The 19,380-nt window shown below is 40.9% G+C and overlaps 1 protein-coding gene across 2 annotated transcripts in view; it reads right to left on the bottom strand.

Annotated features, from left to right (window-relative positions):
* The window catches only part of MTBP (MDM2 binding protein), a 194,276-nt gene that overhangs the window by 63,441 nt on the left and 111,455 nt on the right, over nucleotides 1–19,380 (bottom strand). Inside the window, exons 14-17 of one of the 2 annotated variants that reach the window (XM_029591955.1) lie at nucleotides 17,246–17,395; nucleotides 10,012–10,105; nucleotides 7,169–7,324; nucleotides 1,448–1,543 (exon numbers count right to left, since the gene is read on the bottom strand). In XM_029591955.1, coding sequence (XP_029447815.1) covers nucleotides 1,448–1,543; nucleotides 7,169–7,324; nucleotides 10,012–10,105; nucleotides 17,246–17,395 — 496 coding nt within the window. The remainder of the gene's footprint in view (nucleotides 1–1,447; nucleotides 1,544–7,168; nucleotides 7,325–10,011; nucleotides 10,106–17,245; nucleotides 17,396–19,380) is intronic. The other variant, XM_029591956.1, reaches the window with a different exon arrangement.

Here is a 19,380-nt window from a genome sequence, read left to right as displayed (position 1 = left end):
ACAACGAACAACCGAAAAGGTCACTCACAAAACCACTGCTAAAAAGTACAAAAACCAAACAAATTTGTGGAAAATTTTTTTCTATAAGGACCATCATACTGAGCACTATCGGTCATAAGACCTTCATTGCTTGTTTATTCATTGGTCCAAAGTTCAAGTATTTTCTGTTATTTTTTGCAAATAAAATGAAAAAGAACAAGCACTTATCCTTTGTGTTGGTATGAAAATCCCAGCAATCCCAACACGTGCCGTGTTTCGAGGTGAAATCTCTGCATCAGAAGTTTCATGGCACGTGTTGGGATTGCTAGGATTTTCATACCAATAAAACAAACAAAAAGGACAAATATAAGTGCTTGATCTTTTTCATTTAATTTGCAAAAATAACAAAAATTACTTGAACTTTGGACCGATTATTAAATAAAATTCCATGAAGGACTTATGACCGGGAGTGCTTAGTATGATGGTCCTTATCACAAAAAAAAAAAAAAAAAAAAAAAGTGTTTCCACAAATGAATTTGGCTTTTTTGTTGTTTTTAAACAATGTCCATGACTTTTGTACGTTCTTACCCTTAGTAGCTGCTCCTTTCAGGTTTTTTTTTTTTTCTATTTTCCTCATTTTATCAAAGTCTCCCTTTAGAAACTTTAGTGCTAGAGCAATAGATTTAATTATTGTCCTCCTTCCAGTCATTAATTCAAATTTGATTATGTTATGATCACTATTGCCAAGTGTTCCCACCACCTTTACTTCTTTTACCAAATCTTGCGTTCCACTAAGAATTAGATCCAAAATGGTGCCCTCTCTCTTTGGTTCCTGAATCAATTGATCCAACTAAAAATACAAAGCACACAAATTAATAAGCTTGTATGAAAAATGTGCAGTATCAGGCTATTTCTTGGGAGGGATATGGAATCTCAATAGTTTGCATGGCTCAAAACATATGCAAGTATAAAGATACTGAAATGCAGTCTGCATTACATCCAAACATATCTGATTTTCAGGTTATCAGTATAAAAACTTTCATGAGATAAGTATTCATACGTTTGGCCTACAAAATCTGCATATTTTGATTAGGCTGCAAACTAGACCTAGCTTGAAGGTTCTAAAGAATGTATATAAGAACTTCCTAAGTAGAAATATAACCAAATCTTGAAAGGAGCTTCCAATAACAAGAGCTAAAATAGTTAATAAAGTTTTTACAGTCTAGTCAGTGGGACAATATCTACTCATCTGATTGGCAGAATTAGTTTTTAAATAAGGTTGTTTGTTTTAGTGCCAGATAAGGCAAACACTCAACAATTAGATTCTGTTCCATTCTTCCCTTTTAATATTAACCTAACATCTTGCTACACCCTCTTATCTCAAGGGGAGTTGAGAAGCAAGAGAAACAATACAAATTATACATACAAGCGGGCTTGGATGAACAGTTAGTTCTGTAATGAAACTTACTCCAATCCATGATAGCAACACATTGCTGCTTTCTCAAAAGGTAACTTTTTCACTTTCTGCACAGTAAGCTTAGGTGTCAGAAGGAAAGCATTTTCACTGAAAGGGCAAAGAGAGAGGTTTAAATCAGAATGAGATACACCTAATTTCTGTTTGGCAAGTTGATGGTAGGACTGTGTAGTATGCATATAATTCCACAGCACGTAATAAGTTATAAGTAATAAAAAAAAAAAAAAACCCTCCCTTGAATGATATCCCTCTTTTGGTTGAGACAGGAATTCTGTTTATTATACTATTCAAATGAAAATTTGAAATAAGCAGCTGCTATCTTGACCCACTGACAGTTATTCAAAGTTCAGCACTGATGTCAAATATGCACAAATACTACTTGATGTTGTACCTTTTTTCCTTTCCAACTTTTTAAGCATGTAAGTGCATTACTTTTCTGTCACAGGCTCTGTGAAATATGCCAAAAATATGTTTTCACATCTTATTAACTGCTATATCATGTACACTGCATGTCCTCATAGTAGACACTCACATGGTTGTAACAATGTATGGTGTACATCCTTTCTGATTTGCCTCCCACCACCATAGCAACAGCAGAAATTAAAACATCAGACCATGGTAGAGAAGGATGGGTAAGGAGGGACAGAAGTGCAAAGAAGGAGAAACAGGCAGGCAGGATCAACACCAATGTGTGTGAATCTGATATCAATGCAGAGAAGCAGCTACAGACAAGGAGCACTCTTGAGGGCAGGTGAGGGTCAGATTAGGGAAAGAAATGAAATCAGCTATGATAAAGCTTGAGGACATTTGCGCAGGGGTGGCAGTGCACGAAACTCCACATATGCTCAGAAAGACCTTCTTGGTTTTTCTAAACTCGGAGATTTTGTTGTGATCCCACTTGTGTGGCTGATTTAATTTGTTGTCCACAAAGAACACCCGTTATAGGTAAGCAATTTCACTTTATCAGCAGACACTGAGTAAAAAGAAAAATTGGTTCTTACCTGCTAATTTTCATTCCTGTAGTACCACAGATCAGTCCAGGCTCCTAGGTTTTGCCTCCGCCTCCAGCAGATGGAGACAGAGAAAGTTTTACTGGCACTGTAACACCCTCGTGAGCCACATGCAGTACATCAGTATTGACCTTTACCCAAGCTAAGATGGGAAACAATACAAAAACTCAACTTAACCTATACCCCCATTCCCCGCCAAATGAGTAGGAGAAAAACACCGAATTTGAACAAGCCTTATAACCAAACAAAACAGCATGTACAGCCATCACCTGAGCCAGAAATCCAATTGAAAATACTTCAGAATATATGTCAACAGCACAGATGAGGAGGACTCTCCAAACCCAGGCAGGTCGCTGGACTTATCTATGGTACTACAGGAACGAAAATTAGCAGGTAAGAACCAATTTTCCTTTCCCTGTACATACCCAGATCAGTCCAAACTCCTGGGATGTACCCAAAGCTTCCTTAAACCGTGTGGGACTACGAAGAGTCCCGCTCAAATTACATTCTCTCCAAAACTGCTAGACTCTGGTGCCTGAACATCCAGGTGATAATGCCTGGAGAAAATGTGCAAAGGTTTCCAAAGAGTCGCCCTAAAATCTCTTGTGGCAACAGTGACATTCAGCCCAGGATGCTGCTTGCAACCGTGTCGAGTGAGCTCAGACTCAGAGGCAACGAAAGGCCCATATAAATGTACGCCGAAACTATGGCCATCATGCTATGGTCACTTTCAAAGCTTTTTGCCCCTTCTAAGCACCACTCCAAAGAACAAAAAGATGATCAGAAACTCAAACTGTTAGTGACTTCTAGATATTGGAGCAGTGCCCACCTCACATCCAGACACCTTAACTCCTTATTCAATGCAATCATCCTATCCAAACTCATGAAGGCCAGTAACTCCACTGTCTGGTTCAAGTGAAAAGGAAACGACCTTTGGAAAGACAGAAGGCACTGTACACAGAGACACCAGAATCTGAAAACTTGAGGAAAGGTTCTCTACATGACTGGGCCTGTAGCTCAGAAATCCACCTAGCCGAACAAATTGCCACCAGAAAAATGACTTTTAAAGATCCTTCACGGTTGCCCTGTGCAGTGGTTCGAACGCTGCCCTACACCAAGCTTTAAGAACCAAGTTTAAACTCCTTGGAGGACAAACTTTCTGCACTGGGGGATGCAAATGTTTGACCCTTCGTAAAAAGCGTACCACATCCAGATGCACAACCAGAGACACACCGTGCCTCTTGCCCCTTAAGGCACCCCAAGGCGGCCAACCTAGACTCTTAATGAATTGAAAGCCAAACTCTTTGCCAACCCTTGTTGCAAAAAGGACAAAATGTGGGCCACTAAAGCCCAAAAGGGATCTACACTTTGCTCCCTGCACCAAATCTCAAACACCTTCCACACCAACATGTAAACTAGGGAGGTGGACTTCTTTCTTGCTTATAACAGAGTGGTAACAACGTCCTTTGGATAACCCTTCTCTCTTAGGTGCCTCCTCTCAAAAGCCAAGCCATGAGAGAGGAGCAAGGCGCCTGATCCAAAAAGATAGGACCCTGATGGAGCAGATTGGGAAGGTGAGCCAGACAGAGCAGGCCACCCAATGCGAGACTGACAAGATCTGTGAACCATGGCTGGCAAGGCCATTCTGGTGCCACCAGAATCACCTGCCCCGGATGGAGCTCTATCCTTCGCAAGACTTTGCCCACTAGTGGCCACTGCAGAAACACATACAAGAGAATTCCTTGTGGCCAAGAGAGAACCAAGGCATCGACCCCTTCTCTCCTTCAGCTGAAGAATCTCGGAGCCTTGGCCTTGTTGCATGTTGCCATGAGGTCCATGCATGGTACTCCCCACCTGTGACGAATCAGGAACATGGGCATCCTCTGACAGCAACCACTCCCCGGGATCCAACTGTTGGCAACTGAGGAAATCTGCCTGGACATTGTCTAGCCCTTGGAAGCTGCCAGCATCTCCAGGTGGTGCTCTGTCCAGTGGACTAATTCCTGTGCCTCCTACACCACCACCCAACTCTCAGTACTGCCCTGCTAGTTGATGTAAGCCACTGTCGTGCATTGTCTGATAATACTCTCACTGGCTAGCCCTGAACAAGGGGAAAGAAGGCCTATAACCCTAGATGCACTGTTCTCATCTCCAGACTGTTGATGAACCAAGATGTCTCCACCAGAAACCAGAGTCCCTGCACCACTTGAGCCTGACAAACAGCTTCCCAACCAGAGAGGCCACCACTATCCAATTCGGAACTCCCAAGGGCATCCCATGGGTCAAATTGTCCCGACCCAGCCACCAATTCAGACTCACCCTGGCACACTCCGTAAGAGGCAGTGGTAGATGAAGTTGCTCTGAGACAGGATTACCCCTGGAGAACAAGGCTGACTAAAGAGGCTGCATATGAGAGAAGGCCCAAGGGATCAACTCCGAAGTGGAAGCCATAGACCGAAAAACCTGCAGATAATACCAGACTCTGCGAGTCGGATTGTTTAGCAATCTGCCAATCTGTCCCTGGATCTTGACAATCGGCTCCTCAGTGAGAGAAACGTTTCCATGCTGGTGTCAAAGCATGCTCCCAGGAACTTGATAACTTAAGATGACACCAGCTGGCTCTTGGGGAAATCACAACCCAGCCAAGGGACTGTAAGCGCTGAAAAACTACTGCTACTGCCCGATGATAGAGGTCCTCAGACTTCACTCAAATCATCCAAATACGGGTGGATCAGGACATCCTCTTGCCAAAGAGCTGCAGCTACCACCATCACCTTTGTAAAGGATCCTCGGTGCTGTTGCCAATCTGAACGGCCGGGCGCAAAACTGGAAATGATTTCCAAGGATCATAAAGCTAAAAAACCTTTGATGGTCCGAATGAATAGGAATGTGGAGATAGGCCTTGGTCAAATCTAGAGAAGCCAAAAACTCCCCCTTGCGCACTGCAGCAATCATCGACCTTAGCATTTCCATCCGAAAATGGGGTACCTGGAGCGCCAGATTCACCTTCTTTAAAGCCAGAATTGGATGAAAAGCGTCGTCCTCCTTTGGGGGCCACAAAATACATGAAATACCTTCCCTCAACTCTTTCCTCGAACGGCACTGGCATTATGGCCCCTAACAGACATAGGCGAATTATTGTTTTCTGAACCACTTACTTTTTCGCCTTGTAAGTGGAAGGGGACTTTATGAATAAATCTTTTAGCGGCCGAGCAAATTCTAAAAAGTGTAACCGTGTTCTAACTCACTTAGGACCCCTTGGTCCGATGTGATCTTGGCCCACTCCGAGAAAAGATGTTAACCAACCTCCGATGCATAAAACCGAGGAGTGGGCTGACCCTGCTTCATTGGGAGAAGTTGGCTCCAGGGGTTCCTTGACTGGAATAATTTCTGACCAGTCTACTGCCTCAAAAGAATTGGGTCCAAGACTACTGCTTCCCAGCTCGTCTCTGACATCCACCCGAAGGAGAAACTGACAGGACACCAACTTGACTGGAAATGAGACTGTCGAAGAGGTGCTTCTGCAGAGTCTCGGCTTGTCCTCTGGCAGCATGTGTCCTTTAGTCTCTCCAAGAAGCTTCACCAACTGCTCCAAGTCCTCTCCAAAAAGCAACTTCTCCTTAAAGGTTAGCGATCCCAGCTGAGACTTAGACCAAACATCTGCAGACCAGTTTCTTAACCACCGAATCCTTCTGGTGGAAACCGCAGACATCTTCAACGAGAGGAAGCGCATATAAGATCATACAAGGCATCCACCCTGTAGGCCACAACGGCCTCCAGCCGTTCGGCCTGCCGTGTGTCCTCCAGAGACGACTTGTCGGACTGCAATTGCTGCACCCAGCGCAATCCAGCCTGGAGCATAAAACTGCTACTCACAGCAGTGCGAATGTCCAATGCTGACACCTCAAAGATCTTCTTGAGATGCACCTCCAACTTCCTATCCTGACCACCTTCCATCTGCTGGAGACAGAGAAATACTGGCGGAATGCAGGTGGCACACCAGGTTGTGTTACAGTGTCAGTAAAACTTTCTCTGTCTCCATCTGCTGGAGGGGAGACCAAACCCCGGAGTCTGGACTGATCTGGGTACGTACAGGGAACAGCCTTTCTATGATCAGAAATATGGAACTGCAGAAAAGTTCATATTCAAAAGCAAGATTGCCTGTTATTGTCACCCTTTCCCATTCCTTCACATACTTAAATTGTGGGAAAATAATGGTATCAGCCTTGCTGTTATATTATTTTGAAATCAAACAAAATAATATTTTAACAAATCAGCGACAACTGTGCTCCAGTTTACTGGCTAAGAAGAGTCACAGGTAATGTTTGCAAGAAAGTAATAGAATACATCTTTCTACATCCAGCTAATAGAAAATCTACTAGAGAGGCAAATAGTGGGATCTTTGACTGATGTAAAATGAGGCCATTTAACTGGCAAGCTTATTTGCCACAGGAGGTGACAGACACTATGGCAGTATAATGATTAAAGTAATTTATTCTGACTGCTAGTGTCTGACTGTTAGTGTCTATGTAAAGACTCCCTCAGGCAACTTTTAACAATTATTCCAAGATGGTTTCTGCACAACGAAGTATGTGATCTTTGAACTATCTTCAGCCATATATTAATGTAAAAATAATGGAGATTTTTAAAATCAAAACAGTCAATGACAAAAGTAGCACTGAGATTCTGAGACTTGAAACCTTACCCTCTTTGAACTTGCAATGGTTGGAGCTCTCCAACTGGTAAACCTTGTGAGGTGAAGTATTTCAGCAATTCTTTAGCATCTAGCAGCGTCATTGACTCTCTTTGACTATCCTTTCGGCCCAGCAATTGCTCTGATGACCCTATCAACATAGCAGCTCTGGAAAAAGGAAGTGCTTTTGCTTATAAGATAAAAAGCTACATTATGACTGTTGGTTCAATTAAAAAGAACACTGGATTCAAGCCAGCTCGATAACTTAGTGACAGTCTTGTATACTGCCATGTGGGAGACCTGGATTTGATTCCCAATCCTGTTTTTCAGATTAGAGACAAGGAAGAGTTGATAAGGTCTCAGAAAAAATAGTACAACACACCAAAAGATGAGATCCAAAGAAATCTATAAAGATACAGGCCTTTGGAGAGTGGATTATATATAGACAAGGATGCATTTATACCTACCATAGACTGTTGTTCATTTAAATGCTCACAAAAATTTCACTTAAAAAAAAAAAAAGAAACATTACACTCAAGAGGTGAATGATCGATAAGACCAAGTGATAGCTTATATTACAAAACCTGTATCTTTAAAGATTTCTTTGGTTCTCTTCTTTTGGTGTGTTTTGTTTTTCAGGCCAGCCAAAGATGTTACAGAGGCAGCATTCTCAGTCCGAGAGAGAGGAGAACCATTGCAGAAGAGGAACAACTAGCTGTCAGAGTCGGGGTGCATTCAAACCAGGTTCTGAAGGGAGCTGAAACTTGTAGTCTTTGACCACACTATAATGGATGGGCTTGAAAGATGATGGGGGGGGGGGGATTTAAAAAAATTGGAAAACCCCTCCAGATAGTGCTATAGGCCCAGCAGTTCTGAATAAAGTGGAAACCACTGGGCAAATACAACAAGACAAAATGCTAAATACTAATTTGCATTCTCTACTGCAAGGGGGGGGGGGGGGGGGTGGAGAGAGAGAGAAGGATGGAGGAGGTAAACACTGAAAAAGTAAAATAAAATGCATGTGGTGGAGCAATCAGATTGCAGATGGCACCAGAGGTGGAGAGTTTGAAAGTCATGTAACTGTCTGCTGGTGTATAACACTCCCTACAGCAATAACCAACAGGTTCAGGATGTGGGAAAGTCTAATAGAAAAGGGTTGGCCTCTAACCAAGCGACTCACTCAATGAGCACAGGTTCAGTTTATTTCCAAAGCAACAGCAATTCTATTAGTACAAATAATACAGCAAAAGATTAACAGTGTAACATGTTAGAAAAAACCTGCAGAACCAAACACTTATATCATGCACAGGCATCTGGCTCTCCAGGATGTCTGAAATCAAAGAAATCAAAATAGCAGGTAGGAAATATCCCTTCATGGCCATTTTTGTCCAGATCTTGGATGTGCTGGAGCAAGCCCTTTTTTTTTTTTAAGCTTTTTATTTAAGGAAGTATGAGGGCAACAAAACAAATCTGCATAACCACTGACCATTCTTCATCTCTCCCAAGGAACACGTGTGTGACGCATTCAAGAATCTGCAAGCTATTTTAAATGGCAAAGAATTGAAAAAAGGACTGGCTAACCATAACATATGCTGAGTAACAAAGCACAACTACCAAATCTGAATATGAAATCTGTACATGACCCCTGGGTTGATAGTCCTGGATTAGGTCCTAGGAAAGTCTCTTATAATTTAATCTTCTCAAGCTGTTATTTCATCTGAGTGTCCATGATTCCCTGAGCAGGGGGAAGAATTAAATTCTAGGCCCCATGCATTGCTCCAAGTCAAATATCAATTTAAAGTACATGTACAGTACTAATGATCACTCAAAAGTAGACAGCGGCAATAATCCCACTAGAAGCATTTGGAGATTTCCCAACTTTATTTTACTGAAAAGTTTTGAAGATGATAGAAAAGTTCTTTACAGCTTTTGTTTTTTCAAGTTATGTTGCTACAAATATAGTTCTTGAATACATTTGTGACCTTTTCTTTTTCAGTCTATTTGTAGGGATGGGCAACTTCCAATTCTAATTAAGTATAATTTCTTTTCCTGTCCAATTAATTTGGGGCACTTGGTAAGCTCCCTGTCAGTTGATAGGGAATAATCCTTTTAGGTAATCTGATCATATTCCATAGACAGTCCCAATTTCTCTTATCTCTCCTGCAGTCCTCCTATCTTCATTTCTCTCCTGCTCTGGTTTATGCCTCTTCTCCAGTTATCTTATTGAGATGACAGTGAACCTAAGGATGGGTTCACATAATCTCCTCTCTCTTTTATTCCTTCCTCCAGGAATGGATGAAAGCCCATTCCTTCACCAGAACTAATTAAAGTTCACCTGTGCTCTCTGGTTAAGCCACCCCACTCCTCTAGATGGCAGTTACTGAGTCCCTGGATCCTAAGGGTACTCAGGCTTATTAGAAAGGAAGGGTGGACAAATTTCCACCTCAAGAACAAAAGGACTCTAATGGATCATCTTAATGTTAGGTGAAGGCAGCCTCATTACTTTTCCTTTACCCAAGCCTCAGCCTTGGAGGCACAAAGGTCCTTCCCTAAGTAAAATAAACAAACAAACCAGGATCAACACATCGACATGCTGCCCCTTCAAGGGATTGAGTTAAGTCCACACAAGAAAATGGTGGCTTGGGTTTATACAGAATGGGAGCTACATGGGGGAGCTACAAACTCACCAACTTTTTTGCCCCAAACTCCCCACTTTAGGTGAAATCAAATACTTCTGGTAGAGATCTGGTAGGATCTCTACATGTATACCAGTAAGTCAAGGAGAGAAACAGAAATGTAGGGTTTTTTTTTTTGTTTTTTTTTTTTTTAAATATCTCCTTTAATTTAATCCTTACCTGAGTTTCTGTTTTGATTTTTCAAAATTTTCCAAGTTCTGCAGGACATGTCTTTCTGGCCATTCCATAGGATTTGATCCTATTATATCAGATTCTGTAGAGTCAGAAAGCAAATAGATTGATTAGAATTTTACTGAAATATGTTGGCTACTAAATTATCAATTCAAATCAAGTCTTTACAGTCAAACTCCTGATAGCCAATGAGCAATAATATTAAACATGGAAGAAACAAATGAAAATTGTTTTTCAGTTATACAAATGAAAAACGTCATGAAGAATGCCTTCCATTAACTTTACTTAGCATCAGTAACCAGGTTCATTTCTTTAAACTAGTCTTGAAGTACTTCCCTCACATAAGAACATAAATTGCCATGCTGGGTCAGACCAAGGGGTCCATCAAGCCCAGCATCCTATTTCCAAAAGAGGCCAAACCAGGCCACAACAACCTGGCAATTACCCAATTACACCAAGAAGATCCCATGCTACTGATGCAATTAATAGCAGTGGCTATTCCTTAAGTAAACTTGATTAATAGCCGTTAATGGACTTCTCCTCCAAGAACTTATCCAAACCTTTTTTGAACCCAGCTACATTAACTGCACTAACCACATCCTCTGGCAAATTCCAGAGCTTTATTGTGCGTTGAGTGAAAAAGAATTTTCTCTGATTAGTCTTAAATGTGCTACTTGCTAACTTCATGGAATGCCCCTAGTCCTTCTATTATTCGAAAGTGTAAATAACTGATTTGCATCTACTCGTTGAAGACCTCTCATGATCTTAAAGACCTCTATCATATCCCCCCTCAGCTGTCTCTTCTCCAAGCTGAACAGCCCTAACCTCTTCAGCCTTTCCTCATAGGGGAGCTGTTCCATCCCCTTTAACATTTTGGTTGCCCTTCTCTGTACCTTCTCATCGCAACTATATCTTTTTTTGAGATGCGGCGACCAGAAATGTACACAGTATTCCAGGTGCGGTCTTCACCATGGAGCGATATAGAGGCATTATGACATTTTCTGTTTTATTAACCATTCCCCTTCCTAATAATTCCTAACATTCTGTTTGCTTTTTTGACTACTGCAGCACACTGAGCTGACGATTTTAAAGTATTATCCACTGATGCCTAGGTCTTTTTCCTGGGTGGTAGCTCCTAAAATGAAACCTAACATCGTGTAACTACAGCAAGGGTTATTTTTCCCTATATGCAACACCTTGCACTTGTCCACATTAAATTTCATCTGCCATTTGGATGCCCAATCTTCCAGTCTTGCAAGGTCTTCCTGTAATGCATCATAATCCGCTTGTGATTTAACTACTCTGAATAATTTTGTATCATCCGCAAATTTGATAACCTCACTCATTGTATTCCTTTCCAGATCATTTATATATATATTTATTTAAAAGCACTGGTCCAAGTACAGATCCCTGAGGCACTCCACTGTTTATCCTTTTCCACTGAGAAAATTGACCATTTAATCCTACTCTGTTTCCTGTCTTTAATCAGTTTGTAATCCACGAAAGAACATCGCCTCCTATCCCATGACTTTTTGGTTTTCTTAGAAGCTTCTCATGAGGGACTTTGTCAAACGCCTTCTGAAAATCCAAATACACTACATCTACCAGTTCACCTTTATCCACATGTTTAACAACCCCTTCAAAAAAATGAAGCAGATTTGTTAGGCAAGACTTCCCTTGGGTAAATCTATGTTGACTGTGTTCCATTAAACCATGTCTTTCTATATGCTCTACGATTTTGATCTTGAGAATAGTTTCCACTATTTTTCCCAGCACTGAAGTCAGGCTCACTGGTCTATAGTTACCTGGATCGCCCCTGGAGCCTTTTTTAAATATTGGGGTTACATTGGCTACCTTCCAGTCTTCAGGTACAATGGATAATTTTAATGATAGGTTACAAATTTTAACTAATAGATCAGAAATTTCATTTTTGAGTTCCTTCAGTACCCTAGGATGCACACCATCTGGTCCAGGTGATTTGCTACTCTTTAGTTTGTCAATCTGGCCTACTACATCTTCCAGGTTCACAGTGATTTTGTTCAGTTCGTCTGACTCATCACCCTTGAAAACCATCTCCGGAACTGGTATCTCCCCAACAACCTCATTAGTAAACACGGAAGCAAAGAATTCATTTAGTCTTTCTGCAATGGCCTTATCTTCCCTAAGAGCCCCTTTAACCCCTCTGTCATCTAATGGTCCAACCAACTCCCTCACGATTTTCTTGCTTCGGATATATTTTAAAAAGTTTATTATGAGTTTTTGCCTCTATGGCCAAATTCAATTCAAATTCTCTCTTCGCCTGTCTTATCCATGTTTTACACTTAACTTGACAATGCTTATGTTTTATCCTATTTTCTTCAGATGGATCCTTCTTCCAATTTTTGAAGGAATTTTTTTTTGGCTAAAATAGCCTCTTTCACCTCACCTTTTAACCATGACAGTAATCATTTTGCCTTCCTTCCACCTTTCTTAATGTGTGGAATACATATGGACTGCGCCTCTAGGATTGTATTTTTAAACAATGTCCATGCCTGTTGAACACTTAACCTTTGCAGCTGCACCTTTCAGTTTTTTTCTATTTTCCTCATTTTAACAAAGTTTCCCTTTTGAAAGTTTAGTGTTAGAGCTGCATATTTACTTATTGTCCCCCTTCCAGTTATTAGTTTAAATTTGATCATGTTATGATCACTGTTGCCAAGTGGCCCCACCAGCATTAACTCTCTCACCAAATCCTGTCTTCCACTAAGAATTAAACCTAAAATAGCTCCCTCTCTTGTTGGTTCCTGAACCAATTGTTCCATGAAGCAGTCATTTATTACATCCAGGAACTTTATGTCTCTAGCAAGTCCTGATGTTACATTTACCCAGTCAATATTGGGTGCCAGACAAAGCTTTGCATGATATTCTTGCACATAAACTACGAACTGCAGACTCCTGAAATAAAATATGGGCACTCTAATATCTCTAAACAGCAGCATATGTGGGTTCAGCCACTGAAGAACATGTCCTTAAAGCTAAGGTAGTGACATAAAATCAGGGACATTATAAATAACTTACCTTAAAAATATTAATAACCCTAAAATATCTCAAGAAAAAAAAGAGTGCCTGCTGACATTACTTAAATCATTCATCTAAATATCCCATCGCACTAAACTAAGAGTCAAATTATCAAAAAAAGAGTGAAAAAGGAGAATAGAAGTATGAAAGAAAACAGCAGTGCATACAGCTAGGCTAAAACAAACAGGATTCTCCCAACAACTTAACCAGAAGATCTGTTCATTTAAAGTAGAGTCCAGTATGGAGTCAAAAGTTTCCCTATTCAAAACCTTAAGGTCCTCTGCTGGAAAATGATTCATGACACTGCTGACAGCTTCTGTTAATGCTGAAATATCATGGTCTGAGGGAGGCAAAATACTGTTCTCTGACTACACTCACTATGGCACAAAATGCCTTTGTTTGGGATTCTCATTCATTGAAGATGGCAAGTCAGATGCATTGCAGAGATGTGATGTGCTGGTCCAGAGAAATAAAGGAAAGCAGTAAAAGCCAAACTATATTTGGTGCATCATGTGACCTGGGGTTGCCAATGTCTGAATCAGGATGCTAGGCTTGATGGACCTTAGTCTGACCCAGCACAACATTTCTTATATTCTTATGCAAACCTTAATCACTGCTTGGATTAGGCACTTACCAATTTAGCTTGACGTGACCTTCCACTGCAGTGGAATAAAGAGATCAGGATCATTCTTTCAGGATCTGACATCAAACAATAACATTATTCTAAATTCTAATGTATTTCTATGTTCTTTTCTGGACACAGACCCTCCCGTGGCTAAAAAAATGCTGCTGTGTGCCACATTTAAAAATATGATAATGCTGTGGGAAAGATAGCTTGCTTCTTTCATTATAATAAATTGTATTGACTGAGTGACCTAGAAGCAGGGAGCAGGAGCGACCTTTGTAATTAAAATGGTTGCTCAGAGAAGGGCCAAACAATCCATAGTCCGCGGGAGAGGAAAAGGGAGGCCCCTGCTCAGCAAACATGGCTGCCATTCACCTCCACAAACTAAAAGCTCCTGGCGGGAACCAGAATGTGGCTGGATTCAGCCATGATCCTCTGCACGATTACAGTGGCCAGGCTGGAGAAGTTATGTTTACTATGCACCCCTGTTTTATGTGAACCAGCACGATGTGACTGCTGTCTCGAATGCCGGTATATAAAAATCTGAAATAAATAAATAAAATAAACTCTTCTTGAATCTTAATCGCTGCCCCACAGCTCTCAGTCTATGCAAACCGAGCCCACTTGTCATCTCTGAGATGCTGAGATCTTGCTGGGCCCAGACTTCCCGCACTCTAGGAACAAAATGCCTGGTCTGACTTTGACCCCAAGACTCACTGCTGCTTACAGAACAGCTGCCTTTGGCTGTAATGTGATGGGCCATATTTTCTTTTCAACCTTAAGCATCCCAGCAAGGAATAATAGGCGTGTGGGGAGGAGCCAAATACTAACCTGCTGAAATGTCCCCGATCCCAGACTCTGCTCTCTGGAGGGAGAAAAGTCATTCTTTCACCTCAGGAGCTACAATAGCCATCCAACATGCTTGTGACTTTGCTGCTTTGTGGAAGTGAGTTAAGGCTGTCACCTCAGGAAAGTCATTTTCATTCAGGGTCATGCTCAACTAAGGGAGGGATAACAATCCTTTCCCCTCAGCTACTGCTCTCTTTCCTGCTGATCATCAAGCCTAACTAGTCTACAAGCCACAGCATGAAATGCAAGCCCACCATCTGCTGAAATGGTTGGTGTGCATAACCTGTTTGTATGGACTGGCCTAAATGGATGAAAAAATGTATATTGAAAATACAGCTATTGAAAACTAAATAGATCTATGTTAACACGTGTGCGTGCGTTATCCCTCTCCACCACAGTTGACCATATCATTAGAGGGCCCCCGCCCCCCATCACCAACAGACCTTTTGCCCAGGACACTGTATTTTTGGTCTGACAGTGGTCCTGGCCTCTCGATTTGAAGGTTTTTGCCAAAGTTTTTCTTGCTTGAAAAAAAGTGAAGATCACCAGGTTATATGGTTTATGGGAGGGGAGGGAAGGGAAGGGAAGGGGAAGGGAGAAGATGTATGTGTGTGTCTTGCTTTTGCCTGTCTGACTAGAGAATCCTAACTCCTTAGATATCTGAGCCAGATCCAATCCAACATCTTAATCAACAAACTTATGAGCCCACAGACAAGTGCAAGGATAAGAGCCCTGTGGGGAGGGTAAAATAAAAGTCAAGTGCCATAACGCACAGTGTGATGCAAATTTTTAAAAGGGGAGAGATTGGGGAGGAGTCCGGAGCGAGATTTCTGAAAAAGGGGGCTGCCTTCGCACTTTGCGAAGCCATACTGCACAATATCATACAATTAATGCAAAAAAATAAATACACCTTTTTCAACTGCGTTAAGCTGTGCGATATGCTCAGGAGCACTAGGCCCCTAAAAGTTAAAACTTCTAAGAAAGACTGGGACTCCTTCACAGGGTAGCTCAAATGAAGAAGCACAGAGGAGCTCACAAGAAAGTGAGCATTCCTAGGAACTGTCATAGATGCTCAGTAAAATCTTTACTTCGCTTTGAAAGTTGGGTCTGTGTCTGTACCGTTGGATGAGCCCACTCACAAGTAATGGCTAATTCATGCTTGCTTGTCGACTGAGAACAAAGGCCACCTAATCAGTACTGCAGCTCTTTTGGATACAGGAACTAAGTGAGCCAAATTAATATTAAATTTTAAAATATTCTGTAAATAAACAACAAAATAAAATAAAGTTCACAGTATTCTCTTATTTAAACAATGAAGTTAAGGTTTGTAAAAGCTGAACAACCAAATACAATTTACCATAGAACCAATATAAAAATTTTAGTCAGGCAGGACCAGAAAAACAAACATTTTGTGCTGTGGGCTAAGACTACCGGCTGAGGAGAAAAAAACACGCGCAGCCATGCCGCAGGAAAGGAGCCTGACTATCGTGAAATCACAAGGCCCCCACAGCAGGGAAGCGGCGAGTAAACGAGGCACGCGGAGAAAAAAAAAATCACCCTTGCCCTCAGAAAACGACCCTGAGCCCCGGGAGCTGAGGGGGAACACTGCTGACAGCTTCCCCGGCCGGCCTTAAAAGTCCTGGTCCCTCCTGCATCTCTCCTTACCTTAGCACTGAAGACTGTCAGTCAGCCGCCGTGAAAACAGGTTTTTTTTTTTGGTTTTTTTTTAAATAAACTTTTCCAAGACACAGAGAAAAGCTATTGCAGGAGACAAGGGAGCAGCTGTAGCAGAGACGGTGGTGAGTACCCAGGAGACCCTGGTCGTCAGACACCGAACTGTGGCAGGTGAAACCCTGACAGGAATATCCAATTCCCCGGACACCCAGCTTCTACTGAGGGATGGCCCACGAAGGAGCCTAACACCTCAGGAAGCGACCATAAACCAAAAAATTAAATTCAAACTAACTAAATAAAAAATATTACTAATGACTGCAGGTGTGCATCTGTACCACCCGCTGGAGTCAGAGAAATACTGAGGGACTGCAGGTGGCACTCTCGTTTTGTAGCAGTGCCCAAGTTCTAATTGTTCTTTGTCTCCACCTGCTGGTAGGGATACAACAATCCACTTTTCTGGACTGATCTGGGTATGTTCAGGAAATACAATTTACCACAGAACCAATATAGCAAGGGTAGTGGATCAATGTCAACTTCCCTACAATATCCTGACAACTATCTCAGCCCTGGTCTCGCAGAATCATCTCCAAAGCTTAGAGGATCTTTCAGTCAATGCAATTTTTGGCATCTCAGCTGAGACGTCTAACAGTATACACTTGAGAATTGGACTGAGTCTTCTAACTCATATTACCAGCAAACAACTTTAAATTGCTACTAACCCTGAGCCAGATTTGAAACCATGATTGACAGGCTTTTGTCAAATCACTTAACCATCCAGTCTTACCCACACTAATTCATTTCAAAATTTCAGTTATTTTTTAAATTTTTCCAACAAGACAGTAGTTCAACAAAAAGACTTCCGGGGAAAAAGAAAATTTAATTTTTTTTTTTAAATTAAAGTTATAAAGTTGTAAAATGATTATTTTTAACTGATTATGTTAAAACAATTAAATTAGTCATAGGTTTCAGTCACTGCTTGAAGAAAATATATAGTCTCAAACAAATGAAAACACATACCTGAAAGCATGGTAGCACTATTCTTTTTGTCAGCTGCTCTCAGCACACTATTGGGAAGATTTTTGTCATACAAATTAAATAAATGTTCTCTAGTAAGTGTTAGCAGTGCCTTGAGGTCATTAGAAGAAATAGAGGTTACTTCTCGCCTTCCTAAAATAAAAACAAAACGAGGAAAAAACTGAGTTTCAAAACATGTGATAAAAGGCCGGACACACACAGAAAACTGCTACATTACAATGTTATATTGATTTTAAAAAAAGGGTGGGGTTTTTTTTTGAGAATACAGTAGACAATTTGAAATGGAACAAGCTATGTTGTCTGACTTTTTCCTAGGATTCAGGTAGAAGAGGATACAGCCCTTGAAATGTTTTATTTAAAAGTTTTTCTGACAGAAATCATTGCCTCCAATCATTAAAGTATTTTTCTTCGTAAGAGGAATCCATGGTAAAAGTGAGAAGAGAGTGATCATGAAAGGATGCACTTGGATGGTATCCTTCATATGGACATAAAGGGATGTGAAGGGATAAAAATATCAAAATGTAAAAAAAAAAAAAAAAAAAAAAAAAAAACACAACCCCCCCCCCCCCCCCCCCCCCCCAAAAAAAAAAACCAGGAAGCCATATGTACATCAGTGTGAGAGAAATGAAAATGGGTATGTTTTTTGTTTAAATTCTCTCACTGATCTCTGATCGCGGATTGGAAACAATTGTTCAGTTTAATGTGTTTTGAATTTACTTACTATGCATCTGGAAGAGTTCACTGCTGCAAGACTGACAGTTAAAGACGGCAAGCATTTAGTTGCTTCACACCAATGCTTTGGCACAGTGTACCACCCGAGGTCCAACTGGACCCTAGCTATTTACTGTACAGGAAGAAAGGTAAGATGTGCTTGTATATGCAGGCATTTAGTGCGCAAGATGGGTGTTTGGATAGTATTGACACTATGCTTAAGGACATCTGAAATAAAGCATCATGGGACAATGTTTATAGTTATAAATTGTTTTGGTATTATTTGGTATTGTCATTGTTTCTCACTTTTAGATATTTGAGAAAGGAGCATTATCAAATTGAATAAATGAAATATGTTTGCATGGTAATCACACCAAAATGAGGTCTATGTCCTTGTTTCTCCCAGGAATAAGAGAGATTATCAAGATATGTATTTTTGTAAAATGACTTCATATATTCATGCTTTTTTTGCATCAAGAAGTTGTCTCCAATAGCATCCTTTTTGATAAGATGTTGACTTGAGTAAAGCTTTATTTTTGCACATTATCAGGTGAATTTTCAAAGCAGTTACACATGTAAATACATGTATGCTCCCCATACTCCCCATACAGTCACGAATTCTTTATAAAACTCTATCGATCATACACAAGTGTCTATTAAATTTCAACCTCAACTGGCTTAACCCTCCCCTTTTACCCCGTACTTCCAAGAGACCTACCCGCCCAGCACTCCAAGGAACACTCCAAGCCCAATCTATCAAATCTTTTAAGCTCACATCCACAATGAACAGAGCCTTCTCCCTTGCCGGCCCCACGCTATGGAACTCACTTCCCCATGATATTCGCACTGAGACCTACACCCCCGCTTTCAAAAAGAAGCTTAAAACCTGGCTTTTCCAGCAGGCTTACTCCACTACACCCCCCATTACATAATTCCCCACTAGGAATGTTACTCTACGAATGTTACACTGATATCCTGGTATGAACGCCTCTTGCCTATCGATTTTGTACTGCGCACCAACTGTGTATATAGTTATTGTTATAGTTCAAGTACTTATCATATACCCATGGCTTCTAACCGTGGTTGTGTGTTTTATGTAAGGGCTCCTCCCAAACATTTGTTATATGTTACCTAGCTCACTATATTCTGTTTTATGTAAGGGCTCCGCCCAATGGTTTGTGTTTGCTGTAAACCGACGCGATGTGCAAACGGTCATCGGTATAAAAGAAACGTTAAATAAATAAATAAATAAATGTAACATACTATTGTAATTTTCAAAAGCCATTTACCTGCGTTATTTACACAAGTAAAACCCAGTTTTAAGTGGGTACATGCTTTTGAAAATTAGATCTTTTATTTAGATGGTGTTCTCAATTAAAAGTGGGACTTGTGATTGTACAAGATTG

This window comes from Rhinatrema bivittatum, chromosome 2 (assembly GCF_901001135.1).
Source record: "Rhinatrema bivittatum chromosome 2, aRhiBiv1.1, whole genome shotgun sequence".
Classification (NCBI taxonomy): Eukaryota; Metazoa; Chordata; class Amphibia; order Gymnophiona; family Rhinatrematidae; genus Rhinatrema; species Rhinatrema bivittatum.
The sequence above is the reverse complement of the archived record's forward strand: the minus strand, read 5'-3'. Positions and strand labels throughout refer to the sequence as shown.